General features: G+C 37.5%; 1 protein-coding gene across 10 annotated transcripts in view; it reads right to left on the bottom strand.

The window, feature by feature from the left end:
- KALRN (kalirin RhoGEF kinase) overlaps nt 1–14,718 on the bottom strand; it is a 927,260-nt gene that overhangs the window by 696,185 nt on the left and 216,357 nt on the right. For 2 of the 10 annotated variants that reach the window (XM_051985446.1, XM_051985455.1), the window contains exon 1: nt 12,032–12,218. The exons of 2 other annotated variants lie outside the window; for them this stretch is intronic. In XM_051985446.1, the coding sequence (XP_051841406.1) occupies nt 12,032–12,131 (100 nt within the window). In that variant the 5' untranslated portion in view covers nt 12,132–12,218. Of the gene's footprint in view, nt 1–12,031; nt 12,224–14,718 lie in introns of those variants that run through there. 6 more of the 10 variants (XM_051985457.1, XM_051985447.1, XM_051985448.1 and 3 more) reach the window with 6 other exon arrangements.

Raw genomic sequence — 14,718 nt, 5'->3', positions numbered from 1 at the left:
GCAAAGATGATGATGATTATTAAAGAATATCTTTAGTTTCTCTGGTCAGAAGAGAGGTTTATCCCAAATTCCACATCTGTGACATTCTGCTGGACACAGTATTTTCTGAAGGGAAAATATTGTAGTTTTGGATACCAAGCATTGTAAGTTTGTTGGAAATCAAGACAGAGAATAAATCTAATACTCAAACAGTCCTTCACTTTGTCTACACTGAGATCCCTAAAGTAAGGTTTGGGAATATTCCAGGATAGCTGAAAACATCACCCTTAATCCAAACCTGTTTCTCTTTTACTATATACTTATAATATCAGGAATCCCATTCCCAGAAGGGAACATTGGCTCTCTTTAAGATGTCAGTCCTTATCTAATCCCACCCCCCACCCCCATCCCCATGCTTGGAATGTTCCTGATTTTTACTTTCAATTTTTAGAATCCTTAACATTCTTCTAATTTCAGCTCAACTACTTTCTGTTATAGAATGCTTTTCAGTGTCAGTCTCTTTAAAAAAAAAAAACAAAAAAAAAAAAAAACAATGTCTTTCCTTCTAAAGTCATTTTGCATATGCTTTGTACAAAACTTTTATTTTCCTATGGAAGTTCAGCATCCCAAAAAATTTAGTGCTGTATACAAAGTGCAGCAAAACCACATCAAGATTTTTTTGTGAGGCAATTAGGATTAAGTGACTTCCCCAGGGTCACACAGCTAGGAAATGTTAAGTGTCTGAGAACAGATTTGAACTCAGGTCCTCCTGACTTCAGGGCTGGTGTTCTATCCACTGCCTAACCTAGCTGCCTAAGACTTTTAGGACATTCCATATATGTTGTTTCTCCAGTAGAATGCAAACTCTTTGAGGGAAGGGACTGTTTTCTATTTTTCTTTGTAGAAATGATCCTTAGCACAATACTTGATATGATAATTGATATAATTCTGAGACCTTTAATAGCTAATATGTCTATATTATTTTACAGTTATGCACTTTTCTCATACCAGTCCTATGAGATAAACAAAGCAGCTATTTCCAAGTCTATTTTACAGATGAAGAAAATGGTATTCATAAAGACAAAAATAGTACTCACAAGATGGCAAAGCTAATTAGTAACAGGGATGGGAATTGAATCAATGATTCCCTCCACTATAAAGCCCACTCCCTCTTCTGAAGGGTCACTACATCAGTTATCCAGAGGAAATGGGAGGGAGGATAAATGAATGAAAAATGAAGCCCAAGTCCTATAAGAAACCATACTGCTTTCAGAAAAAATTGTCATCAAGCATAGTTTGGAATAGGAATTGAACCAATGAGTTAAGGTCCTATGGTGAGACAATAGAATATAGTATAAAAAAAATGATTCTGGAATCATGGAAACTGGGGTCAAATCTCACCTCTGACACTGCCTTATGATACTGGCCAATCGATCAACAAATATTTAAGCGCTTATAAATACCACACACTGTATAAGCTCTAGAGATTCAGAGAAAAGTAAAATTAAGTGATTCCTGCTTTCAAGGAGTTTACATTCTTTTTTATTATTATAGCTTTTTATTTACAAGATATATACATGGGTAATTTTTCAGCATTGACCCTTGCAAAACCTTCTGTTCCAACTTTTCTCCTCCTTCCCCCCACCCCCTTCCTAGATGGCAGGTAGTCCAATACATGTTAAATATGTTAACATATATGTTAAATACAATATATGTATACATATCCATACAGTTATTTCACTGCACAAGAAAAATCGGACTTAGAAATAAGGTAAAAATAACCTGAGAAGGAAATCAAAAATGCAAGTGGACAAAAACAGAGGGAGTGGAAATGCTATGTTATGGTTCACACTCATTTCCCAGCGTTCTTTCACTGGGTGTAGCTGGTTTTATCCATTACTGAACAAATGCAACTGATTTGGTTCATCTCATTGTTGAAGAGAGCCAAGTCCATCAGAATTGATTATCATATAATATTGTTGTTGAAGTATATAATGATAAGAAGTTTACATTCTAATGAGAGAAATAGCATACAAATAACCACGGATATACAAAATATACATAGTATAAAAGGAATGTAATCTAAGAGGGATGATGGGAGACAGGGAAATCTCTCCTCCAGAAGTTAGAATTTGAACTGAGTTGAATCTTAAAGAAAGCCAGGGAAATTAGCATTCAGAAGTGAAAAGAGAAAGCATCCCAGGTGTAAAAGACAGCCTGGGCAAAAGCACAGAGTCTAGAAATGGACTATTGTATGTGAGGGAAAGCAAGTAAACTCATGTGCATAAATGTATAGTGTGTAGATATATGTGGTGTTTAGAGAGAAGAAAAGTGGAAGAAGACCAGAATGGTAGTGGAGAAAGAATTGCAAGCATTTTAAAAAACAAACAGATTTTATATTTAATCCTGGATTAAAAAGGGAGTCACTACAAGTTATTGAGTAGGACATGGCAGGTCAGGCTTATACTTTAGAAAAGTCCTTTTGGCAGCTGAGTAGAGTATGGGTTAGGGTGAGGAAAGACCTAAATAGGGAGAACAATTGAAAGTAAAGCACTAGTCCAGATGAGAAGTGATGAGGTCTTGTAGCAAAGATCTCAATTTTCTCATTTGTAAAATGGAGTTGGACTGGATGGCTTCTGAGTTTTATTCCAGCTCTAGATCTGTGACCCTCTGATCCCTCTCACCAGCCCTTCTCCAGTCAGCTTCAAGTCTTACATGCTTCACAAAGGCTCTGTGCCAGATAAGAAAAGAAACTTTGGCTAAAGATGAAACATCTACAAATGGTAAATCCATGTGTTCTCTTTAGTGAAGGAAATGTCCTTATGAAAATGGAAGATTAAATGAATTTATTAAAACTTTATCTTCCCTCTAATCAGATGCACACTTACTTGTTTATTCCTCCCATTCCTCAAAAAGTCAACAATAAAAAAATAGGGAGATGCCTTTCTAATCAGGGTCACAGGAACAAATGAACCTGGATGACTTTCAACAGTTCCCAGCCAAATGCTTGGCTGAGGTGGCTCTCCTTCCTGCCAGACCTGAACCCATCACTGGTACCTCAGTTCCACTCCCTCTCTTCTCCCCTATCATGCCTTCACTTGATTGACTCTCTCTCTATGGAATAATTGTTGAACCAAACCAGCAGATCACCCTGAGGAAAAAGACAGGAGGTGGATCTTCAGCTGTCCTTTATTCTTGACAGGTATCACCTCCTAAGCAAAGCCTTTCTTTACATATCCCCTTCATACAAATAATAAGTTTTCAATGTACTCTCTGGTTATTCATGTTGCATCATTTCAATAGAATGTAATGTACTTGGGAGAAGCCATGGCTTCTTTTTTTCATTGCATTACAATCTCCCTACCCTGTTGTGCTTGGCCCTGGTACTATTTCATTGGTATAGAGGGGGACTTCCCAGTGTGGAAACTTATTATAGCAATGCAGATTAGCTCTTGCTCTGTATTTTAAAGCTTTTAAAGAGCTGCTTAAGATATTTCATGGTTAAGTGACATACCCAGGGTCACTGACCCCAGGATGTATCACACACAGAGTATAGTTATCCCTTCTACATCATACAGTTTAGGGATGTAATGCTCCTGTTCTGGAAAATCCATGTAAAATGTTTGGCTCTTCCTTCTTACCAAAGAAGTCTGAATCATTATGGTATCAAAAATAAAATATGTTGATATTATACAATACTATACATATATTTTACACACAAGTCATCTGCGGCTTCTGCAAAACTCCCAAAATGTTCTCATTTAATTTTTTATGCTGCTCCGCAATATATCGAAATCACCATGGGAAAAGTCACAATGTGGAAGTGATAACTGTAGTAAGTAACACTGAGTATGCAGCACTGTGCTTCATAAATGTTAGCTGAATTAGATTGAATTATAAGTATGTTCAGAAATGTTTTGTGAGGGGGAAATGATTGGTGCAGTTTAAGAGGAACATGTTTACTCGTGTTCCTATCAGTAAAAACCCAAGTGTAAAAACTTCCAAACTCCCCTTTGAGGAAAGAAAGCTCAGGTCAAGTACAGTCTTAGACACTAACTGAGTGACCCTGGCCAAGTCACTTTACTCTGTTTGCCTCAGCTGTAAAATGGGGATGTCAAAAAGCATCCACCTCACAAGATTGTTGTGAGGATCAAATGAAATAATGTTTCTAAAGCCTGGCATGTAGTATATAAATACTTATTCTTTCCTTTCATAAGCATTTATTAATTGCTTATTCTATGCATTAGAAAGGTGAGCATTTGTAGACAGATGTTTCCTACTACTGTAGGAAGTAACAACCACACAGGTAAGCAACCAAATCTCAACCATATCATTGACACACAAAAGAGAATTAGCACGGTCTATTTTTGCCACCTACTTATCCTGCTCTATAATAATAACTCCCATTTGTGTAGAGCTTTAAGGTTTACAAAATAACTTTCCTTGCTACCATGCTGTGAGGTAGAATATACAAATATTAATAATCTCTTCATTCAAAGCAAAAAACCGAAGCTTCTTCTAAGACAGAATAAGTCACTTGCTGGCTATCAAAGTATCCAAGCTTGGTGATAGGAGAGAGAGCACTGCCTAAAGAGGCCAACAAAGAGATTGTGAAATTGATTTAAACACCCCATTTCTACCACTATGTTACCTTAGGAAAAGCACACAACCTTTCTGGGTCCCAATTTCCTCATTTGAAAAATACTGATACTATACCTAGTAAATAGTAGGCATTTAACAAATGTTTATTTATTAACTAGATAATATGATACAGTTCCAAATCTGTATCCTATGATCTATGAGTCTGGATTCAACACTGTACTTTGCTCCTCGAGGAAAAAGGAGAATATCTCCTGCTCTGCTATAAGCCAGAAAAGAGTATAATAGTTTTGGAACCAAAAAGTCATTCTGGAACCAGGAGTTATAGATACAAGTTCTAAAACTGTCTCTGATTTGCTATGGAGCAATGGACAGGTAAGTTCTATGGCTTCCTGGCAATGAAATCCTGAGAGGTTGAGTCATGATAATTTAGAAGATAATTGATTGTTCTTTACGAATGTCATCACTTAGAATTAGCAATGTTTTCTAAATCCTCTTTTCAACTGGAGCCCCATCTGGAAAGACTGTCTTCTACTGTCTAGATGCCAAGGAAGACCCCTCAGATAGAAACCTGATCAGAGATCAAAGGACCCTGACATGGAAAGAGAATGCTTATGAAGAACGGCAGAGTGAAGAAAAAGGTTATTTGGGAACCTACTGAGAGAGGCATCTGGAGGAAAGTATCTGAGATAACAAAATCACTTAAAAAACAAAGTAAGAAATGCATCAGGTCTCAAGACCTAGGTAGATATTCTCTGCCAATGCACTCCCTTTGACAATGAATTGGAGTCAACATTATCCCATCACACTTCAAATCTTCAAGCCCAAAGAGGTTGGAAGCTATGGTAAGAGGATTTGACATAGAGATACCCAAAAAGAAGCTAGATAATGCAGTGGATAGAGCACTAGCTCTAGAGTCAGGAAGTTTTAGCTTCCTCGGTTTAAATCCAGTCTCAGGCACATATTAGCTATATGACTCCAGACAAGTCACATAACCCCGTTTGCCTCCTGTAAAATGAACTGGAGAGGGAAACAGAAAACTACTTCAGGATCTTTGCCAAGAAAACTCCAAATGGAGGCGCGAAGAGTTGGACATTACTGAATGACTAAACAACAACAATGAAATAATGAAAGGGGACTATGAAACTTGAATTCTAGTTCCACTTTTGTCCTTAACTATCCATGTGACATTAGACTAGTCACTCTGATTTTCAAATTCTTCACCTTCCAAATGATATGACTTACCTAGACGATTTCTAGGGTCCTTTTCAGGCCTTACATTTTATACTTAAAATTTTTTTTAAACTTTATTTTGTACCAGTGACTTGTAAAAGGATTTTAAAAACTTATGGAATCTGTCAGAGTTCAGTGTGGAAACCCATTCTGTGTGGATATAAAGAATTAATTAGTATCTTCAGCTCCAAGGGAAGAAAGAATCAGAGAAAGAATGTTTCCTTGATTGGAAAAGTCATGTTGAAGTCATTCTATTCCAGATACATACCTACAGAAAGAAGTTCTCTTCCATTCAAAAAAAAAAAAAAAGGTTATTTAGTTTAGTAAGTAGCCATCAAAAATAGGGTTCTTTCACTAGGAACCAGAAGGACAATTACAACCATCATCAGAAGAAAAAAAAAAAACAAAATCGCTATGCCTGGAATCTCTGTTTGGCATTTCAACAATCAAAACATATATTAAATTAAAAGTTCTCCTTAAAACAGAATATGGGAAACTACAGTTATATTAAGTAGTAGTGGTTGAAATTTGAGTGGAAAAAGATATTTACTTTTAGCTGTGAATTTTTATTTCTTCAGCTCTTGCTCTAAATTATATTTCCCCCTTAAATGTACTACTCAGATATTAATAGACATTGATCATCATTAGAGTATTTTAGCAAGGAGTTGTGTTTTATAGTAAAATATTAGTGACTGTCTTGAGCTTTACTTCTATTTTTTCTCTGCTGTTCAGCTTGAAGAAAGCTTAGCCATTTGGTAAATATAACCATAAGTGAAAGCCCTTTTTCATCTGGATGCAGCTGAGTTGCATGCCTAGTTCAACCAATAGACACTAAGGATCAGCCTTACATAACTAAATATCCAAAATTATGGCAATATCTCAGCTATACATTAGAATAGCTGACATTTGGGAGCAGTACAATCAATAGGTGGTACAGTAGATAGAATGCCAGTCTTGGAGTCAGGAAAAATCATCTTTCTGAGTTCAAATCTGGACTCAGACACTTATTAGCTGTGTGATCCTGAGCAACTCACTTATCTCTGTTTGCCTCAGTTTTCTCATCTGTAAAATGAACTGGAGAAAAAAATAACAAACCCACACCAGTATCCTTTCCAAGAAAAGTCCAAATGGGATCACAAAGAGTCAGGCACAATTGAAAAACAACATTTTGAGATTTACAAAACACTTTCTAAACTTTATCTCATTTGATAAATAAAATAATCCTTTGAGACAGATACTATCACTACCATCCCCAAATCAGAAATGAGGCAATTGAATCTCAGAAGGATGTGTGATCCATAGTCACATGACTATAAAGTGCCCATTTTCAGATACTAAATCCAGTCCTTTTGCCCACACTATACCACGTTTCTTCCCTGTGATAAAGAAGCACAATTCAAGCTCTCAGTTGTTGGCTAGGCTGGCATGGCATGGGATGGGAGAGAAGGCCCCGGCGGGCAAAGACTTCAAATTTATATTTTAAATGAAACCTAATACAAACCAGCACAGGGTGAAACCAATTCCCAATTGCAAATGTCTGGCTTCTGACCAGCTATCCAATGCCAAGAGTTTTTAACATGTGCAACCATACCCTCCCCCTACCCTCTGAAATTCAGATGCGGACCTCAGTCCAACCCTACAGGGCCAGGTGTTTGGGAAGGCAATTTATACACATTCCCTTCAGTTTTCTCCAAGGGAAGCATGTGGACAAAGAATAAACTGCTGCCAAAAATTATCCTCAGGTCCTGACATCAGCATTATCCTTAACCTTCATGTTTATCTTTTATTAATATGTGTACTGTGCATAGTAACTAATGTGAAGGAAGGAGCCTGTCCTCAGGGGACTCCCACCTGGAGGCAGAGGCAGAGCAAGTCGAGGTGGGCATTAAGTTTCATGGGAGCAGCCAGTGTAAAAGGCAGTGTGCTGGTGTGAACACAGTGTGGATGAGATCACCTTTCTGCCACTGGCCAGCTATGGGCAGAATCACCGATAAGCTACTGAAGCTGACAGTTTCTTCACCTATAAAATGGAGATTATGCTGTCTAATGGACCTGCCTCGTATTACTCTTGCATGGTTCAAATGAAAAACTACATACAAACCCTAAAGTATTATAAAAATGTCAGCTATTCTTATTCCATGCCTTTGGGATTGATGAGATGAAGTTACAAATGAGTTTCTTTTACCATGTTAATTAAGGGTTGAATCAAGGCAAATAGGAAAAAATAGGGGGCTGCATTGGACAAATAGGTAATTATATTAGTCAATATATTACCCAAATGAGGCCCCAGAGTGCAGTGTCGGAAAGAGAACCACAGTATAAGGGCATCTCTGGAGCAGGTCTAAGGGAATTCACTCAGATCATTTGTTACTGCCCATATGCCTTCTGAATTCTATAGGAGAGGGCTTCATAACCTTTTTTATTCCACAGTTCCTTAATCAGAATAGATTTTAGATTTGTAAAATAAAATACACAAGGGGCAGCTAGGTGGTGCAGTAGATAGAGCACCAGCCCTGAAGTCAGATGGATCTGAGTTCAAATCTGACCTCAGACACTTAACACTTCCTAGCTGTGTGATCCTGGGCAAGTCACTTAACCCCAATTTCCTCAAGAAAAAAATGATAAAATAAAATACAAAAAATCAAAAAGGATACTAAGTTAGCAAAAATAAAGCCTTTTATCCTTCCTAGTTCACAGGATACCAAGATTCTATCCATAGACCACCACTAACTCTTCCCCCAGAGAGAAAGAGTTCCAACAATGCAATGGGGATGGTGGTTGCCTACTCATCAATCATGTAAACCAGAAAGGATACTGAGAAGTATCCTGGTTAGTGACATACAAGATTATGCCACTTCCAAACCCTCTCTAGTACGCTCAGGTGACTTCTACCAATGCCATTACAATTGTCCTTACTAGTCTCTCTTCCCATTTACCCTGCCTACAGCTAGGGTTAATTACCACCAGGTAAGCAGAAGTGTCTTGTCTATTTTCCTCTGATTCAAATAATCTGGATGTTCAAATACTGTCTCTCCTCTCCCCATCTATCTATCTACCTATCTCTCCAAACATGCATACGTGTAAACTTACATACACACACACGTACACATACACACATACATATGTATCCATATATAGACAAGTACACATATACAATGTAAGAATATATATGTATATGTATATCCATGGTACTCCAGCTATTATTTATTTGGCATTTCCAAATCCAATCTTTTCCCACTCCAATTCCTCCTTCAAACTCTTGCCTAGTTACTATTTCTAATATACAACCTTCATAAACCTTCAATGGTTCCCCAATGTCTATTGAACAAAAATATAATTCCTCAATGTGATGTATACATAATATATAAGATATATATTCATATATATTTATGTATATAATCCTTTATTAAAATTTTTGCTAGACCTTTGAATTCATATATGTAGGGAATTCTTGAAGAGACCAATGCAAACCAGACGCTATTCATAAATTATATACTTAAGAGAGTTAGCCAGGTGCACTGAAAGGTTAAGTCACTTGCCCAGGGTAATGTAGCCAGAATGTGTCAAAGACACGATTGGAATTCACTCTGAGCCTTCTATCCAAAAGTCCAGGCTGCTTTCTCAGCTCTTTTTAAAAATAACTAAATACAATAGCTCTTTTAAAATTGCATTTAAAATAACATTCAAAACTGAGATTTAAAGAAATAAACAATGGCATACAATTATATCTTTCCCAATAAACTTTCACTACCACCATTAGTCTTCGAATCCCTATTCCTAATTAATAGTCACTGATCCTGATAAGAACATTCATAGAAATGAAAAATCTTAGAGTGGAAGGATCCTTTATAGTCCTCTTGTCAAGCTCTCTCCTACTACCAGAATTGTTTCTATCTTGTCCCTCACCTCTGCTTGTATATTTCCAATGACAGCTCACTATCTTACAAAATTGCTTCCCACCGCCTCCCCATTAAAAATAGCTCTATGTGATGAAGTTTGCTCTTATATTACTTCCTTATAATTTTTACCCACTGGTATTGATTTTGCCTTCATGGGTAATAATAAATATAACTTGCGCCTTCTTCACATAATAACCCTTCAAATATTTGAAGATAGCTAGCATGTTTCCTTGTCAATCTTTTCTGGAAATAAAAATCCTTAGTTCCTTTAGTAGTTCCTGTAGAAGATGGCTTCACAATCCCTCACCAACATGAGATCCTTTCTTGGGGTACGAGATTCCTTTTATCCCATGATACCCAGAATTGAACATGGTGTTCCATGTACGATCTGACCAATACAGAAAAAAGTCGGTCTATACTCCTGTGATGTGGGATGATAATTCTGTTACTGCCATATTACATTTGTCAATAATCACTTCACAGTATTAGTTTATGTTCAACTTTCAGTCAACTAAAGTGCTCAGATCTTTCTCCCATGTGCTGCTGCCAGCCCAGGCAGCAACTTCTATCCTGTACCGGTACAAGTAAGTTATTAGACCTAATTATTGGTGCTTTCATTCATCCCTGTTATATTTCATATTGTTGGCTTCAGCCCAGCCCTTCTGTCTGTCACTGTTGTGCTCATCCTTAATTCTGACATTTATGACGTTACCTATCCCACTCCATTTGTAGCCCCTGATCAGCATGTCTTCATGTTAAAAATATGGATCAGAACAGGACCAAGGACAGAGTTCAGGGATGTATCACTAGAGTCCTATCTCCTGATTATTAGCAAGCTGTTAATTAATAGACTTTGCATATGGTTATTTAACTAGCTGTAAATCTACCTAATTGTGTTATCTTCTAGCCAACATAATACTATCCTTCTCAGAAAGATATTGTGAGAGGCTGCCAAATGCTTTAGTGAAACCGATCAAAAAGCATTTATTAAGCACCTACCTCCCTATCATATGCCAGGCACTATTGCTAAGCATAAGGAACACAAGGAGAAAAACTAACTTGTCCCTATTTTCAAGGAGTTCCCCTACTAAGAGAGACAACACATATATAGATATATATAACCAACAGTATACAATACATATACAAAACAGACCTAAGATAGCTTTAATGGGAATTGAAAATTGATTGAGGGATTCATTCATTATCAAATACACTCTTCCTTTGCCATGACTACTACCACTACACTTATTCAAACTTTCATTGCTTTCTGCTCGGGCTACTACTAGACCCTCCTCTCAGGTATCTCTACCTGTATATAGTCTCTCCCCATTTCAATTCTTTCTTCAAACCATTGCCAGATTATTATTCCTCATGTAAAGTGCTCCTCATGTCTCTCACCTGCTAAAGAAGAATCTACAATAGCTCTCCATTGCCTACTGAACAAAGTACAAATTTCTTAAACTGATATCCTTGGTCTTCAATAAACTGGCTCCAACCAAGTCTTCCAACTTGATCTCACATTATTACCGTTAACTTACTCATATTGCCTAGTCACACTGAACTACTTACTTGAAAATGCCCCCATACTTTTCCAATACTGTATCTTTGGTCACTGCATTTCTTAAATCCAGAATGCCCTCCCTCATCCCTATCCTACTAGTAGTACAGTGGATAAGACTTCTGAGCCTGGAGTCAGGAAAACTCATCTTGTTGAGCTCAAATCTGGCCTCAGATACTAACAGGATCTGTGACCCTGGGCAAGTCACTTAACCCTATTTGCCTCAGTTTCCTCATCTGTAAAATGAGCTGGAGAAGGAAATGGCAAATCACTTCAGTATCTTTGCAAAGAAAACTCCAAATGAGGGACAAAGAGTCACACAAGGCTTAAACAATTGAAGAAGCACCAAATACTCTATGTAGACTTCCTTGATTCTTACCTACTTACATATACACACACATACACACAAATGCATGCAGGTACACATGCACACATATGCATGCACACTTCAACTGTGACCTCTTTCTCTGCTGATTTCTTAGACCAATTCATTTGTACTTCTGATATATAGATTCTATTGTGTCCCATTTCTTTGTGCTCATGTTTTATCTACTCGATTAGATAATAAACTCTTTAAAGGGTAGAATCCTGTTTATATTTATTTTTGCATCTCTCCCAATATCACATACATATTAGTACTTCATAAATAGTTGATGAAAGAATTGTAGAACGAAACAATAAACTTATCAATAAATGAACCAAGTCAATTAATTTGTTTAATAACCCATACTAGAATTTTGCCAGAGATCAACATCAGTCTTACCAGTCTGTAGTAGTATCCAGAATCCATCCTTTTCCCCTTTTGGAATATCTGGATAACTTTTGCCTGTCTCCAATCTTCTGGGACCTCTCCCACTCTCCATGACTTCTCAAAGATTACTGACAGTGGCTCTGAGATCACATCTGTAAGTTCCTTCGACATCCGGGATGCAATTCATCTGGACCCAGAGGCTCACTTAAAGCAGCTAGGTGCACTCTATTTCCTCACCTATCTTGGGCTTCAATTTCCTTTTTCATATGGTTTGTTTTACCCTTTTCAGTCTGCAGATCATTCTCCTTGCTGGAGAAGACAGAAGCAAAATAGGAGTTGAGTAGTTCTGCCTTCTCTCCATCATCAGTTAACAGTATGTCACCTTCCCCAAGCTATGGACCTATCCCTACCTTGTTTCCTTCTGACTTGGAACAAGGTTGAGACCAAGCAAGTCTCAGCTCATTTCTGAGAGACTAGTTCTTTACCACTCTTTTATAGTCTTCCTTTCTTCCTTGCCCCTCCTTCCATCTTTTGTCCTTTTCCTTTTAAAAATCAGAGCTTATCAAAGAACTCTCTATTCTTTTGTTAAGTCCCTACTTGCTTCACTGTGGACTCCAGCCCTTTTCCTGGCATGTGAGCTCAGGGACTTTGTGCCAAACTGGTGTCAAAAGCCCTTCAGGTGGTCTGTCCTCAACCTTCCAGCTGTGCATGTAGAGAACCGCCCCCTCTTCTCTTTGGGGAGTGATTTATACTTTAGGTTAAGTGTATGTTTGAAAGTCTTTGATTGCAAAAATGTGAAAGGATACCTGGGGAAAATACCCTCAAGCTAAAAATGAGAAAGTATTTAAATAAACTGTTTGTCCAAGAAGAGGGGGCTGATGAGGTCCTTGGGGTCAAGGCTAAGGAAGGGAGATGAAGGAGGTGGAGACTCATTTTAAATTCACATATCATCGTGCTAGAATAAAATGCTGTGCCTATGTGCAGAATAACTTCTGGGACCAGCTAATGGTCAGCTAACAGAAAAAAAAAAAAAAAAAAAAAAAAAAAAAAAGGCAGGAGGGCCAGAAAGAAGATCTCTGTGTATTTTATTCCTTATCTCTCTCTCTACATTTCTTTCCTTTTCTGTGTCTCTTTCCACTCAATTCAGTTCAACTTAAGTATTTTTCAAGTTATTAATATATGCAAGATACTAGGAAAGGTGAAAAGTGTTATAATCTCTGACCTCAAAGACTCTGCACCTTTTTAGAGGAGATTATCTCCTAATACCTGACAAATTTGGCAGTTCCTCAAATTCCTTATGCAGGTATCATATTTCTCATTCTAATTCATATTTTTTCGTTTATATGTATTTCTCCTTGCTTGCTTGCTTTCTCCTTTCATCTCCCTCTCTTTATCTTTCTATCAACCATAGCTATCCTTTCTTCTCCGTCCCTCATCTTCAGGGTTGTGCTGATATTAGGTTTTTACTTATATTATATTGTAGTATTATTTACTACAGGTAACCAATTTCTCAGTTTTCAATATGTGTTTATGCCACAGAAATGGACAATGGTACAAACAGAGGCTTGCTTGATTATTTTGTTGACTTTCTAGACTTAAGAAAATCATGGAGAAAATGTTAATAAAACCCAGATTAAATTTTAAAATGTGTGGTGCCTTCCCAACCACTCATCCAGAGCTGATAGATAAACATTTACAAACATATCCCTGCATCTTTTTATCTTCTGTCTTCCTTCCTTTCCCCTTTCTTCCCCTTGTTTTTTCTTTCTATTCTCCCATCCTCCTTTTGCCTCTTAGCTCATGAAGGAGAACCAAAGTATACATTTAGTATTTATAAAATTAAAATTATTTATAAAATATTAAACATTTATAAATGGTAAAGTTGTTGAGTGTTCCTGCTTTGCTTTTTTGAAAGGTACATGGAATGTGAATATGTGTCCTTCCTTCCTAAGGGGAGGGAAAAGTAGTCAATTAATTTGCTTTTTAACCTTTAGATGGCTCTTGACAAAATGCGTTCTGTGAATCTGGACTGGGGAGTTTTTGAGATAAAAGATTTCCCTCTTCTATCCTCAAACTACAACTGCCTTTGCCCTCAGGTTCACACTACCTGGGTGTGTATCACAGAATCACAGACTGGCAGAGCCCACAGGCTCCTTGGAGATGTCATTCCCCTTCATTGTATAGATGAGTAAAGTAACCCACCCCACCCACCCCGCCAAGGTAAAGCAGCTTATTCAAGATAATGATTATGTGGCAAGTTAATGGCAGAGTCAGAGGGATGAACACATTCTTTTTGCATGTTGCCACTTCCCCTTCCCCCATTAGATTGTAAGCTCCTTAAAGGTAGGGGATGCCTTTTCCCTCTTTCAGAGTCCTCACTTTGTTTTAATACAATACTTGACACACAATAGGCACTTAATAAATGTTTACTGATTGATTCCTAGTCCACAATATCCTGACTCTTAGACCGCAGACTTTTACATGGGGATGAGAAAGAAACACGTTTCCCTAAACTTCCTCTTTACAACTTGACAGATGATGGGGCTCTCTTTTAGAACTGGAAGGGACCTCAGAAGTCAGCTGGTCCAGTGCCCTCATTTTACTGTTTTTGAGTTCAGAGAGATTAAGAAATTTGCCCAGGGTCACACAGATAGTAAGTAGTAGAACCAGGATTTGAACCCAATTTTTCCAAGTGCAAT

The sequence above is a fragment of the Antechinus flavipes genome, chromosome 3 (genome assembly GCF_016432865.1).
Source record: "Antechinus flavipes isolate AdamAnt ecotype Samford, QLD, Australia chromosome 3, AdamAnt_v2, whole genome shotgun sequence".
Classification (NCBI taxonomy): domain Eukaryota; kingdom Metazoa; phylum Chordata; class Mammalia; order Dasyuromorphia; family Dasyuridae; genus Antechinus; species Antechinus flavipes.
Note: the sequence above shows the minus strand (reverse complement) of the source record. Positions and strands in the feature narration are given on the sequence as shown.